Source organism: Herpailurus yagouaroundi, unplaced genomic scaffold (genome assembly GCF_014898765.1).
Source record: "Herpailurus yagouaroundi ecotype Mexico unplaced genomic scaffold, PumYag 100, whole genome shotgun sequence".
NCBI classification, from domain to species: domain Eukaryota; kingdom Metazoa; phylum Chordata; class Mammalia; order Carnivora; family Felidae; genus Herpailurus; species Herpailurus yagouaroundi.
The window spans coordinates 79245630-79261176 of record NW_024412391.1 but is presented as its reverse complement, the minus strand read 5'-3'; the positions used below and the strand labels follow the sequence as shown (position 1 = coordinate 79261176).

The following is a 15547-nucleotide window of genomic DNA, read 5'->3' as shown; positions in this document are numbered from 1 at the left end:
TGTATAAATATCCATAGGATCACTTATGTAAGATTGTGGCTCTATTATATTTGAAGGATCCATATATCTAAACAATGACTAAATTTTTTTGTAGAACTCAAGTATAATTGAATAAATTGATAAATATAATCCTGGTTCTACCTGTATGGTTGGTAAAAACGCACAAGGTCAGGTGTTTCGATAAGTTCTCTTGGTCTTGAAGATCATCACATCCAAAGTTTACAAGTCTAAAAACATAAAGCATAAGAAACTGTGAATGCCTTTAAAAATTAGTTCTCTTGGGGTGCCTGGGTGGCTCAGTTAGTTAAGCAACAGACTCTTGGTTTTGGCTCAGGTCATGATCTCACAGTTTGTGAGTTCAAGCCCCATGTTAGGCTCTGTAGTTGGCAGTGTGGAACCTGTGTGGGATTCTCTCTCTCTCTTCTCTGCCCCTCCCCTGCTCTCTCTCTCTCCCTCAAAATAAATAAATAAACTTAAAAAAAAAAACTAGTTTCCTCTTTCACTTAACGCAGGGAGCATTGAATAATGGACTATGTTGTAAACTTGAAACTAACATAACATTGTGTGTCAACTACACTTGAATAAGAATCTTTTAATTGCTTTATATTTATTTGCTTCCTTATTTATTTATTTATTTATGTATGTATTTATTTATTTATTTATTAGAGAGAGGAAGGAAGAAGGGAGGGAGAGATGGGCAAAGAGAGTTAGAGAATCCCCAGCAGGCTCTACACTGTCAGCACAGAGCCTGATGCAAGGCTTGATCCCACAGACCATGATATTGTGACCTGAGCTGAAATCAAGAGTTGATGCTTAACTGACTGAGCCACCCAGACATCCTTAATAGGAAGAATTTTTTAAAAATAAAAAATAAAGTTCCCTCATAAAGGATAGTAACTGCTATAACATACCCGCCAAGGTAGAGACTTGTTCCTGAGAAATTTAAGTAGATAATGTGGGCCTTTTTGTTTAAAAGTTCTATAAAACTGGGAATGCAAGCTAGTGCAGCCACTCTGGAAAACAGTATGGAAGTTCCTCCAAAAATTAAAAATAGAACTACCTTACAACCCAGCAATTGCACTGCCAGGTATTTATCCAAGGGATACAGGTGTGCTGTTTCCAAGGGGCACATGCATCCCCATGTTTATAGCAGCACTATCGACAGTAGCCAAAGTTTGGAAAGAGCTCAAATGTCCATCAATGGATGAATGGATAAAGAAGATGTGGTATATATATACAACGGAGTATTACTCAGCAATCGAAAAGAATGAAATCTTGCCATTTGCAACTACGTGGATGGAACTGGGGGGTATTATGCTAAGTAAAATTTGTCAGTCAGTGAAAGACAAATATCATATGACTTCACTCATATGAGGACTTTAAGAGACAAAACAGATGAACATGAGGGAAGGGAAACAAAAATAATATAAAAACAGGGAGGGGGACAAAACAGAAGAGACTCAAATATGGAGAACAAACTGAGGGTTACTGGAGGGGTTGTGGGAGGGGAGATGGGCTAAATGGGTAAGGGGAACTAAGGAATCTACTCCTGAAATCATTGTTGCACTATATGCTAGTTAATTTGGATGTAAATTTACAAAAATAAAAAATAAAATTAAAAGAAAAAAAAGTTCTTTAAAAACTTGATTAAAAAAAAAAACAAAAAACCAACCAACCAACCAAAGAAACCCAGGAGGCACCTGGGTGGGTCAGTTAAGTGTCCGACTTCAGCTCAGGTCATGATCTCACAGTACCTGGGTTCAAATGCCTCATCAGGCTCTGTGCTGATGAGATTCTGTGTCTTCAGACCAGACATCGGATTCTGTGTCTCCGTCTCTCTCTCTGCCCCTCCCCCACTCACGCTCTGCCTCTCTCTCAAAAATAAACAAACATTTAAAAAAGAAAAAAAAAAAAAACCAAAAACCTACCATACAGAAATGGCATGGTCCTGGCAATAGAGAAAAAAATACATAAAAACAGAAGTTGAAAGTGATGTAACTTTTTTCTAATGAGAGTGCTGCATATACTGTTTCAAAATAAGTACAACTGAGTGTTCCTATGTGATGAAATAAAGCTACTGAAATATAGAACAGTTTAGGGTTATCAGTAGTCTAACTCAAGACAACTTTCATTTCTTCTGTGCACTAGTGGGCTTCTGCCTATTTTTTCAAAAGTGTTCATGTTTTTACTATGTGTAAAATAGTCTGGGGGAAAAAAAGCTCACCTTTTGTGTAAAAAGGAAAACAAATAGCAACGCAACAGATAAAACTGAGCTACAATCCTCTTTGATGGCAACAAGGAAAGGGTTTTGATGTTGGATTCTAAATGCAGCCCTCCCTGATTCATCAAATCCTTTTATTGAATCACAGGGAGAAGAGCACTTCCACAGATCAAAATAAATGGAAACATCCTACAGAAATAAGTGGCTACAAAAATCAATATGATTGACTTTACATGAAAAACCCTGTGTTTGTGCTTGATAAAGTCGTTTATGTTCCCTATAGAGGACAGAAATCTAAAAAATCACACACACACACACACACACACACACACACACACACACGGAATACTGAACTATCCTTTTATCTGTATACCACAGATTAGGTATAAGTATAAACATTCTGCCCACAAGTGTCTATAAAAATTAGTTGTAAACTATGAATAACTTACTTAAATCCTGAGTCACTTAATGTTATATCCAAGGGTGCTTCAAACTGTCAAAAAAATCATGAGAAAATAAACCAAAAAACAACATTAAGCATTGATAGTTCTGAGCCCAGAGCAAGTCTGACAATGCTGTGCTTGCCTTTTGATGAAGAACCTATTTATTTAACCATCATTATCTTCAGAGATTATCTCCTAAATCCACAGCACAGGAAGTCCACTGGAAATATTCTGGCGTTTACATACAATCACAAGCTCGGTGTATATTTATTTCTTAAAGGGCTAATACTTGGCAAACTTTGCCTCGGTCTGAGTATCATAAATAGGTTATATAATAAGCCAGTCAGTAGGGGTAGACTTTTACAAGACACAGATGACCATGTACGGAGGGAAAAGCTGGGTGTCTTTAGAAGGAGAATGAGTTTAAAAAAAAAAAAAGGCAGGAGGAGTAAATGAAATTCTTGTAGCAGTATGATATCAATCTATATTAGACACCAATATTAATCCTAGGGAAGAAGAATAACATTCTATCCATCACAGGTAAAAGATACTTATAATTCCTCCTCATGAGACTAGCATTCCAAATGGCTTTGCCAAGAGTGATGCTAGATTTTTACTAATCAGACTATACACTCTCATTGACATTTTACTCCATACTCAAATTCACTATCCTCACAAGTCTTTTTGGGTCAAATGACTTGTAATTATTTAAAGCTATCTACTATAGATAATTCCTATTACCTTCTACTAGACCTCACTTATATACTTGTTCCTTTAATGAGAGACATTCAGTTAGCAGAAATTTCCTATTTGCTCTTCTAATCACCTATATTAATTGTATATATTATAGAGTTGAAGACTTAAGAGGCAAGAAATGTGCTACTTGCTCATACAAGTGACTAATGCAACAAGAAGTCTAAGATGCTCTTTCTGATAACAGCTCTCTTTAAAAGGAGGCCATGCGTTATAAAATTTCCTATAGTCCAATCATTCTCTAGACTTACCATTAAGTTAAACTTCTCATCAACAGAAAACTGGAGGCATTTTAAAATACTCCTTGATTTCTAGAAGAAAAAAACAGGATAAATGACAAATCACAATTTAAAAAAACAATAAAAACACTAGTAAAAAAAAGAAAAAGAGAGAGGGAGAGTGAAAAGGAAGCAACCAAGAAGCAAACAGTGATGAAAACCTTTTCACGTTTTTAATAAGCCTTCGTTGACCTCCCCATTAATGAAAATGCAGTAATTATAACAATGATAATGTCAAAATTAAATTGTTCCTGTGAAAGGAGGCCAGTGGACTCATTTTTACCTTTAGGTCAATGTAGTATAATCTCTGCTCTGACATATCCCATTGAGCCCAAACAAAATCCTCAGCTACTCTCTCTCTCGGAAGATGACCAGAGTCTTTAATTACCTAAAGAGGTAAAGAGATTTTAGAAATAAGTAACTATTTTAAAGGAGACTATATCTGGATTTCATTATTATTCTGCATATTCTATCTTTATAATACATACAGATATTGCCACGGTTTATTTTTCGCAGTCCCTGATCCCCAACACATATACATGGAAAGCCTTTCCAGAAAAGATTTAAGGCATTATTTCATTACTTACTCTTTCCAACCATTTTATAATAAGCAATATTATTTTTGTCCCTAGTTTGCCAGATAGGCCAGAGCTGTTGAAGGCAAGGCCACACCTACCACAAATCAATACCTAGGCTAACAGAAGGTTCAGAGTTTCCCATTCTGCACCTAATCCACTCAGGTATCTCCAGACAAAAGGACTTTACTACCAAAGGCAGCAGTTGTGAGGCCAAGGAAAGAACTCAGGCCTAGGGGTGAGGGGTATTGGGCAACAATCCCAGATCGGCCATAAAGTATTCATGCCATGCTTCTTACCTTTATCTCTTCCACAATGAGTATAGTGATACTGCCCATCCTTCAAGCAATACTTTACTACACATCCTTCAAGGCCTAACTTAGGCACTGCCTCCTGTACAAAGCCCTCCTTCACCTGTTCCCAAAACCAAGGCAAAACTCACTACCTCTGTATTTCTATGGTACTCTGGCATATTTCTTTTTTTTTTTTTTAATTTTTAATTTTCAAGTTAGTTAACATAGAGTGTGGTCTTGGCTTCAGGAGTACAATCCAGTGATTCATTCCTTTCATACAACACCCAGTGCTCGTCCCAACAAGTGCCCTCCTTAATGCCCATCACCCATTTTCTCCACCCCCATCAACCCTCAATTTGTTCTCTGTATTTAAGAGTCTCCTATGGTTTGCCTCCCTCTGTTTTTATCTTATTTTTCCTACCTTCCCCTATCTGTTAAGTTCCTCAGATTCCACATGAGTGAAACCATGTGATATATGTCTTTCTCTGCCTTATTTTGCTTAGCATAATACCCTCCAGTTCCATCCACATTGTTGCAAATGGCAAGATTTCATTCTTTTTCATCACCAAATTGTATTCCTGTGTGCGTGTATATGTGTATGTATACACACCACATCTTCTTAATCCATTCATCAGTTGATGGACTTCTGGGCTCTTTCCATAATTTGGCTATTGTTGATAGCACTGCTGTAAACATTGGGGTGCATGTGCCCCTTCGAATCAGCACTCCTGTATCCCTTGGGTAAATTCCTAGCAGTGCTACTGCTGGGTCATAGGGTAGGTCTAGTTTTAATTTTTTGAGGAACCTCCACACTGTTTTCCAGAGTGGCTGCACCAGTTTGCATTCCCACCAGCAGTGCAAGAGGGTTCCCCTTTCTCCACATCCTCGTACTTTGGCATATTTCTATTACTGTTACATTTAACTAATCCTATAAGTCTACCCCAATGAGTATGCACTCCCCTTCAACACCTTTATGTTTTCAACAAGATTCTTAACTTTGGGGAGCCCATCTTATTTCCATTTTTTCTGAAATTTGTTAAATTAGGAGAAATTTGGGGACTCACAGAGGAAGATACTGGCAAGAAAATGATCATCAGAGTGTGGCAACCCAAGTTCACATCTCAATTTTGCCCCTCTCTGGAGTTACCTCACCTCTGTGAGCCTTGGCTGTATTCTCTGTAAACATGGGGATAATTACAACACTGCCTACCTATTGCAGGATGTGATGAATGCATGGAACTGCACACTGCCTTAAGACGCTGTCATCCAAGCCTTTAAAAAATAAGGGCAATGATGCTTCACAGAAGGGCACAAAAGGATGGGGTGCTGAGGCCACACTGTGTTGGCTGCTGACAGAGGCCCTCACTCTGCAGTGTCTCTCGTGGTTCTTAGCCCCTCTTCTAACCAGCCAGTCCTCTGTCTATACCCCCTTCTAGTCTTGTTTATTTCACTGACCTGGAAATCCTAGAGAATGCTCTCCTCTAAACTCACATTGCTGGCTTTCAGATTCTACCTTCACGTTTCCTCTCTGGTCTCTTTTCTAACCACTAGCCCTGACCGTGCCCTGTCATCCATGCCACTGGTGGCCCAGAGCTCCAACCACTTTCTATGGTTGTCTCTGACTACTTTCTAGTCATTTTCCAGCCAGCCTCTTGAGTTGAGATTTCAATCATAGATACATAATTAATAAATGACATTTTTCATTTCAATGTTGTTCATATAACTTTAAAATTAAAATCTTCAAAGAAGATTATTTTGATGAAGACTATTTAAATAGTGAAGGAAAGGGGCGCCTGGGTGGCGCAGTCGGTTAAGCGTCCGACTTCAGCCAGGTCACGATCTTGCGGTCCGTCAGTTCGAGCCCCGCATCAGGCTCTAGGCTGATGGCTCAGAGCATGGAGCCTGTTTCCGATTCTCTGTCTCCCTCTCTCTCTGACCCTCCCCTGTTCATGCTCTGTCTCTCCCTGTCCCAAAAATAAATAAACGTTGAAAAAAAAATTAAAAAAAAAAAAAAAAGAAAAAAAAATAAATAGTGAAGGAAATAATTTCTAATACCAATAATATATTATTATGTTACATTAATTGTCAAGAAAAAGACAACTCAATAAAAAAAACAGACAAGGGTATAATTAGGCAATTTTCAGAAAAACAAATTCACATAGCCAGTAACATTAAGGGAAATACAAATTAAAATAATGATATCAACTTAAACCCATTAGAGTGGAAAAAAAATTTTAAATCTTTATTTATTTTTGAGACAGTGCAACAGGGGAGGGGCATAGAGAGAGGAACAGAAGATTTGAAGTGGGCTCTGTGCTGACAGGCTGACAGCAGCAAGCCTGATGTGGGGTTCGAACTCATGAACCACAAGATCATGACCTAAGCAGAAGTCTGATGCTCAACCAACTGAGCCACCCAGGTACCCCTGGAAATTTTTTTTAAAAGGCAAATGCAGGTGCACCTGGGTGGCTCAGTTGGTTAGCCATCTGATCTTGATTTCAGCTCAGGTCATGATTTCCTGGTTCCTGGGCTCGGGCCCCACATCAGGCTCTGCCCTATCAGCACGGAGCCTGCTTGGGATTCTCTCTCTCCCTCTCTCTCTGCCCCTCGCCTGCTTGCACTCTCTCTCTCTCAAAATAAACGTAAAAAAATAAAAATAATAAAAGGCAAATGTGGCTATGATTGGTATGGGTAGAGGGAAAGCATTCTCTTACACATTGCTTGTAAAACTGTGAATTGTTACAAGGTGTTTTGGAAAGCAATCTTAGCAAAATCTGTTGAAATATATTAAATGCATATATCCATCAACCCAATTATCCCTCCCTGAGGATTTAACCCAAAGAAATATGTGTACCATATATATATAGCTATCAAAAACATTTGAGATGATTTATAAAACAGATTTAAAAAAAAATTTTTAACGTATATTTATTTTTGAGACAGGGAGAGACAGAGCATGAACAGGGAAGGGTCAGAGAGAGGGAGACACAGAATCTGAAACAGGCTCCAGGCTCTGAGCTGTCAGCACAGAGCCCGACGCAGGGCTCGAACTCACGGACTGCGAGATCATGACCTGAGCTGAAGTCAGCCACTTAACCGACTGAGCCACTCAGGCGCCCCTAAAACAGATTTTTAAAAAGTGGCCATCCGACAGAGCTCAGTTTGGCGGGGAACAAAGGCACTCACCAGCACCATCTCCCTCGCCCATCCCCCAGCCAAAATCCCAAAGGGAACCAGTTCCTGCCAGGGAACTTGCTTGCTCCGCCCAAACACCCAACGCTGTGCTTCCGCGGAGCCACCCCTCCGGCAGCGGGTCTGACTCCCTCCCGCTGCCACAGGGCCCCTCCTGAAGTGGATCACCTAAGGAGAAGCGAGCTAAGCCTGCCCCTCCTGCCCCCGTGCACCTTGCCTACCCACCCCAGGTAATATGCCAGATCCCCAGCACCACAAGCCTGGCAGTGTGCAAGTAGCCCAGACGGGCCACGCCATCCCACAGTGAATCCCGCCCCTAGGAGAGGGGAAGAGAAGGCACACACCTGTCTAACTGTGGCCCCAGCGGTGGGCTGGGGACAGACATCAGGTCTGATTGCGGCCATGCCCACCAACTACAGTTATACACCACAACACAGGGGAAGTGCCCTGCAGGTCCGCACCACTCCAGGGACTATCCAAAATGACCAAATGGAAGAATTCCCCTCAAAAGAATATCCAGGAAATAACAGCTAATGAACTGATCAAAAAGGATTTAAATAATATAACAGAAAGTGAATTTAGAATAATAGTCATAAAATTAATCGCTGGGCTTGAAAACAGTATAGAGGACAGCAGAGAATCTATTGCTACAGAGATCAAGGGACTAAGGAATAGTCAGGAGGAGCTGAAAAACACTATAAACGATATGCAAAATAAAATAGAAACGACCACTGCTCGGATTGAAGAGGCAGAGGAGAGAATAGGTGAACTAGAAGATAAAATTATGGAAAAAGAGGAAGCTGAGAAAAAGAGAGAGAAAAAAATCCAGGAATATGAGGGGAAAATTAGAGAACTAAGTGATGCACTAAAAAGAAATAATATACGCATAATTGGTATCCCAGAGGAGGAAGAGAGAGGGAAAGGTGCTGAAGGTGTACTTGAAGAAATAATAGCTGAGAACTTCCCTGAACTGGGGAAGGAAAAAGGCGATGAAATCCAAGAGGCACAGAGAACTCCCTTCAGATGTAACTTGAATCGATCTTCTGCATGACATATCATAGTGAAACTGGCAAAATACAAGGATAAAGAGAAAATTCTGAAAGCAGCAAGGGATAAACGTGCCCTAACATATAAAGGGAGACCTATAAGACTCGTGACTGATCTCTCTTTTGAAACTTGGCAGGCCAGAAAGGCATGGCAGGAGATCTTCAATGTGATGACAAGAAAAAATATGCAGCCGAGAATCCTTTATCTAGCAAGTCTGTCATTTAGAATAGAAGGAGAGATAAAGGTCTTCCCAAACAAACAAAAACTGAAGGAATTTGTCACCACTAAACCAGCCCTACAAGAGATCCTAAGGGGGGTCCTGTGAGACAAAGTACCAGAGACATCGCTACAAGCATAAAACATACAGACATCACAATGACTCTAAACCCGTATCTTTCTATAATAACACTGAATGTAAATGGACTAAATGCACAACGAAAAGACATAGGGTATCAGAATGGATAAAAAAAAAAACAAGACCCATCTATGTGCTGTCTACAAGAGACTCATTTTAGACCTGAGGACACCTTCAGATTGAGAGTGAGGGGATGGAGAACTATTTATCATGCTACTGGAAGCCAAAAGAAAGATTGAGAGTGAGGGGATGGAGAACTATTTATCATGCTACTGGAAGCCAAAAGAAAGCTGGAGTAGCCATACTTATATCAGAAAAACTAGACTTTAAATTAAAGGCTGTAACAAGAGATGAAGAAGGGCATTATATAATAATCACAGGGTCTATCCATCAGGAAGAGCTAACAATTATAAATGTCTATGAGCCGAATACAGGAGCCCCCAAATATTTAAAACAATTACTCATAAACATAAGCAACCTTATTGATAAGAATGTGGTAATTGCAGGGGACTTTAACACTCCACTTACAGAAATGGATAGATCATCTAGACACACGGTCAATAAAGAAACAAGGGCCCTGAATGAGACATTGGATCAGACGGACTTGACAGATATATTTAGAACTCTGCATCCCAAAGCAACAGAATATACTTTCTTCTCGAGTGCACATGGAACATTCTCCAAGATAGATCATATACTGGGTCACAAAACAGCCCTTCATAAGTATACAAGAATTGAAATTATACCATGCATACTTTCAGAACACAATGCTATGAAGCTTGAAATGAACCACAGGAAAAAGTCTGGAAAACCTCCAAAAGCATGGAGGTTAAAGAACACCCTACTAAAGAATGAGTGGGTCAACCAGGCAATTAGAGAAGAAATTAAAAAATATATGGAAACAAACAAACGAATATGGAATCCAAACGCTTTGGGATGCAGTGAAGGCAGTCCTGAGAGGAAAATACATTGCAATCCAGGCCTATCTCAAGAAACAAGAAAAATCCCAAATACAAAATCTAACAGCACACCTAAAGGAAATAGAAGCAGAGCAGCAAAGACACACCAAACCCACCAGAAGAAGAGAAATAATAAAGATCAGAGCAGAAATAAACAATATAGAATCTAAAAAAAACTGTAGAGCAGATCAACGAAACCAAGAGTTGGTTTTTTGAAAAAATAAACAAAATTGACAAACCTCTAGCCAGGCTTCTCAAAAAGAAAAGGGAGATGACCCAAACAGATAAAATCATGAATGAAAATGGAATTATTACAACCAATCCCTCAGAGATACAAACAATTATCAGGGAATACTATGAAAAATGATATGCCAACAAATTGGACAAGCTGGAAGAAATGGACAAATTCCTGAACACCCACACTCTTCCAAGACTCAATCAGGAGGAAATAGAAAGCTTGAAAAGACCCATAACCAGTGAATAAATTGAATCAGTTATCAAAAATCTCCCAACAAATAAGAGTCCAGGACCAGATGGCTTCCCAGGGGAGTTCTACCAGATGTTTAAAGCAGAGATAATACCTATCCTTCTCAAGCTATTCCAAGAAATAGAAAGGGAAGGAAAACTTCCAGACTCATTCTATGAAGCCAGTATTACTTTGATTCCTAAACCAGACAGAGACCCAGTAAAAAAAGAGAACTACAGGCCAATATCCCTGATGAATATGGATGCCAAAATTCTCAATAAGATACTAGCAAATCGAATTCAACAGCATAGAAAAAGAATTATTCACCATGATCAAGTGGGATTCATTCCTGGGATGCAGGGCTGGTTCAACATTCGCAAATCAATCAACGTGATACATCACATTAACAAAAAAAAAAGAGAAAAACCATATGATCCTGTCAATCGATGCAGAAAAGGCCTTTGACAAAATCCAGCACCCTTTCTTAATAAAAACCCTTGAGAAAGTCGGGATAGAAGGAACATACTTAAAGATCATAAAAGCCATTTATGAAAAGCCCACAGCTAACATCATCCTCAACGGGGAAAAACTGAGAGCTTTTTCCCTGAGATCAGGAACACGACAGGGATGCCCACTCTCACCGCTGTTGTTTAACATAGTGCTGGAAGTTCTAGCATCAGCAATCAGACAACAAAAGGAAATCAAAGGCATCAAAATTGGCAAAGATGAAGTCAAGCTTTCGCTTTTTGCAGATGACATGATATTATACATGGAAAATCTGATAGAATCCACCAAAAGTCTGCTAGAACTGATACATGAATTCAGCAAAGTCGCAGGATACAAAATCAATGTACAGAAATCAGTTGCATTCTTATACACTAACAATGAAGCAACAGAAAGACAAATAAAGAAACTGATCCCATTCACAATTGCACCAAGAAGCATAAAATACCTAGGAATAAATCTAACCAAAGATGTAAAAGATTTGTATGCTGAAAGCTATAGAAAGGTTATGAAGGTAATTGAAGAAGATATAAAGAAATGGAAAGACATTCCCTGCTCATGGATTGGAAGAATAAATATTGTTAAAATGTCAATACCACCCAAAACTATCTACACATTCAATGCAATCCCAATCAAAATTGCACCAGCATTCTTCTCAAAACTAGAACAAGCAATCCTAAAATTCATATGGAACCACAAAAGACCCCAAATAGCCAAAGTAATTTTGAAGAAGAAGACCAAAGCAGGAGGCATCACAATCCCAGACTTTAGCCTCTACTACAAAGCTGTATTCATCAAGACAGCATGGTATTGGCACAAAAACAGACACACAGACCAATGGAATAGAATAGAAACCCCAGAACTAGACCCACAAACGTATGGCCAACTCATCTTTGACAAAGCAGGAAAGAACATCCAAGGGAAAAAAGACAGTCTCTTTAACAAATGGTGCTGGGAGAACTGGACGGCAACATGCAGAAGGTTGAAACTAGACCACTTTCTCACACCATTCACAAAAATAAACTCAAAATGGATAAAGGACCTGAATGTGAGACAGGAAACCATCAAAACCCTAGAGGAGAAAGCAGGAAAAGACCTCTCTGACCTCAGCCGTAGCAATCTCTTACTCGACACATCCCCAAAGGCAAGGGAATTAAAAGCAAAAATGAATTACTGGGACCTTATGAAGATAAAAAGCTTCTGCACAGCAAAGGAAACAACCAACAAAACTAAAAGGCAACCAACGGAATGGGAAAAGATATTTGCAAATGACATATCGGACAAAGGGCTAGTATCCAAAATCTATAAAGAACTCACCAAACTCCACACCTGAAAACCAAATAACCCAGTGAAGAAATGGGCAGAAAAATGAATAGACACTTCTCTAAAGAAGACATCCGGATAGCCAACAGGCACATGAAAAGATGCTCAATGTCGCTCCTTATCAGGGAAATACAAATCAAAACCACACTCAGATATCACCTCACGCCAGTCAGAGTGGCCAAAATGAACAAATCAGGAGACTATAGATGCTGGAGAGGATGTGGAGAAACGGGAACCCTCTTGCACTGTTGGTGGGAATGCAAACTGGTGTAGCCACTCTGGAAAACAGTGTGGAGGTTCCTCAGAAAATTAAAAATAGACCTACCCTATGACCCAGCAATAGCACTGCTAGGAATTTACCCAAGGGATACAGGAGTACTGATGCATAGGGGCACTTGTACCCCAATGTTTACAGCAGCACTCTCAACGATAGCCAAATTATGGAAAGAGCCTAAATGTCCATCAACTGATGAATGGACAAAGAAATTGTGGTTTATATACACAACGGAGTACTACATGGCAATGAGAAAGAACGAAATATGGCCATTTGTAGCAACGTGGATGGAACTGGAGAGTGTGATGCTAAGTGAAATAAGCCATACAGAGAAAGACAGATACCATATGTTTTCACTCTTATGTGGATCCTGAGAAACTTAACAGAAACCCATGGGGGAGGGGAAGGAAAAAAAAAAAAAAGAGGTTAGAGTGGGAGAGAGCCAAAGCATAAGAAACTCTTAAAAACTGAGAACAAACTGAGGGTTGATGGGGGGTGGGAGGGAGGGGAGGGTGGGTAATGGGTATTGAGGAGGGCACCTTTTGGGATAAGCACTGGGTGTTGTATGGAAACCAATTTGACAATAAATTTCATATATTGAAAAAATAAATAAATAAAAGATATTTATTTACTCAAAAAAAAAAAAAGTGGCCATCCATGGGAGAATGATTGAAGTTGCGTACATCCACGCTGGGGACTATTATGTGTCTCTAAAAAGAATGAATTGACATATTCAGGTTGACTTGTAGGTAATGCCACAAAGTTGTAGGAGGAAGGAGTGGATAATAAACAAACCTCTGGGTGTGTCAGGGGTGGGGATGAGATATATACATGTATGAAGAACAGCATGAAAGGACACATAATAGGTTGTAGACAAAAGTTAGAGGAGAAAACACAAGGGAGAAGTAGCATACAAGCAAAAAAAAAGAAAAAGAAAAAAGGAAAAAAAATTTGAACTGTATTATCCCCCAGCATATATGTTATGATCCCATTTATTCTATGTATGCATAAAAATTAGTGGAAAAGATTACATTCCTAATTCAAAACCTACGGGGATAGTCCTGATATACTAAGTAAAAAGCAAAAACAAAAATGGCAAATTAATAGATTCTCTTTTGGTAAAAACAACTGAATTCCTGCATATGTGTACGTTTGTATGAGCAAGGTAAAGGTGTGGGAAGAGTCACACAGGTTGTCATGAGTTATCTCAGGAGACTGAGATTGGACAGTGAGGTCAAGATAAAGGAGATAATTAACTCCTTCATAGATCTCACATTATTTCACATGTTACAACAGCAAGTCTGTAATCTGAAAGACATCGAATAAAGAAAATGGTCTGTGTCTGTAACATTACTCTACCCTTAACAGTCTAGAAATGTCATTCTGTGGGAAAAAACTGTGAAGCAAGAGAAATTTCAAATATTTACCACTCTACTTCCATCTTCTTGGATGACTTGGATATGAAACTTTTCGATATCTTTAAAAAGATAAACAAAAGAAAGACAGTTTAACCTTTATGAAAATTATGAGCACCTTTTTACACCTAACAGTGGTGAACGTTTATTTATAAAAGCAATGCAGATGAATCAACTGGCTGGAAAAATAGTATTATCACAGAGAGCAATTTCATAATATAAGTGCAAAACAAAACCCACCTTTTCCAGCCTCTCTCCATAGTCTATTGCAAATCTAGCATTTACTCTGCTCCTCAATGTCAACAATGGATGAGACATTTAACCCTTCTGCTCCCCTGGGTTCCCTCAAATGTTGGCCTCCCCTGCACCATCAGTCTTATTTGGAGCTAACAGGGGTTCCTTTGGCAGGGTTTATCTCCAATTTCCAAATATCATATGAAAATATCATATGAAAATAATGGGGAGAAAACTCATTATACAAGATATTGGGGGGTATTTTTACGGGGATCAGTTTCACAATAAGAGAACTCTCAGCAATTTAGGTAGATTTGTGGATGGTCCCTTTCTCCCAGGAAGCAATCTAGAATTAGCCATACTTAACCTTCTGCCAGACTAGGTACAAAAATGGGAGATAGATAATTGGTCAAGAGCACAGAAAGTGAACATGAACCTAACACCCCCAGGACTGTTCTTCCCATTATCAATCAGCAATTTCATTTTATAACATGAAAGATGGCTTAGTAGGTAAGATCCACGAGTGGATTTTGTCCCTTCTCTGCTACCCTCCCCATCCAAAGTGAAAAAAACTTCATTAGAGGATGTCCCAATCTTATTTCAGGTAGAATGTGACCAAGTATGTGTCCTCAAATTCTACTATCAAATTCTACTGGCTTCTAATACCTTCCTCCTTCTCCATCCAAGGTGACAGATACCCTGAAGAAGGATGAACTAAAGAAGGTAAAAGTGACCTCCACAACTGTTCTACACTCTACCATGTGACAAACATGGAAATCCATGCATATAGGAGCCCATCATTCCTGGGATGGGAAACAGAGCAGAGCCTAAGGGGACAAGTGGGGCAAAAAGGAAAAGCCCTTCCACAGGAGTGCTAGATCTGAAATGAACATCAAAGGTCAGTTGGACCTTCAGCACTGGTGAGTGAACATTTAGAAGATTCAGTCAAGTCCCATACTTCACTAGGAGATGTGCCCTTCATGAAGTTTGTATATATCATCTAAAGATACACTTACATTTATCTTCTGAAACCAGTAACAGATGGTTCTCTGGAAGGGGGTGACTTTCCACATGGGGGTAGAGAAACTATAAAAAGGAAATGAACCAAAATCATAAGCAAAGACTACCTTGCTTACACAAATATTCCAAAAGTGTTTGATCACTGTACTACTACACAGCCTAGAAGGTACTGGGAACCACTGAATAGTTTACAGA

At 39.3% G+C, this 15547-nt stretch overlaps 1 protein-coding gene across 7 annotated transcripts in view; it reads right to left on the bottom strand.

Annotated features, from left to right (window-relative positions):
• GSAP (gamma-secretase activating protein) overlaps positions 1–15547 on the bottom strand; it is a 90944-nt gene that overhangs the window by 50143 nt on the left and 25254 nt on the right. For all 7 annotated transcript variants that reach the window (XR_005789458.1, XR_005789457.1, XM_040472841.1 and 4 more), the window contains exons 7-12: positions 15349–15418; positions 14111–14160; positions 3979–4083; positions 3669–3728; positions 2671–2714; positions 142–227 (exon numbers count right to left, since the gene is read on the bottom strand). Coding sequence is in view for 5 of the 7 variants with exons in the window: in XM_040472841.1 (XP_040328775.1) it covers positions 142–227; positions 2671–2714; positions 3669–3728; positions 3979–4083; positions 14111–14160; positions 15349–15418 (415 nt within the window). In the remaining 2 variants the exon portion in view is untranslated. The remainder of the gene's footprint in view (positions 1–141; positions 228–2670; positions 2715–3668; positions 3729–3978; positions 4084–14110; positions 14161–15348; positions 15419–15547) is intronic.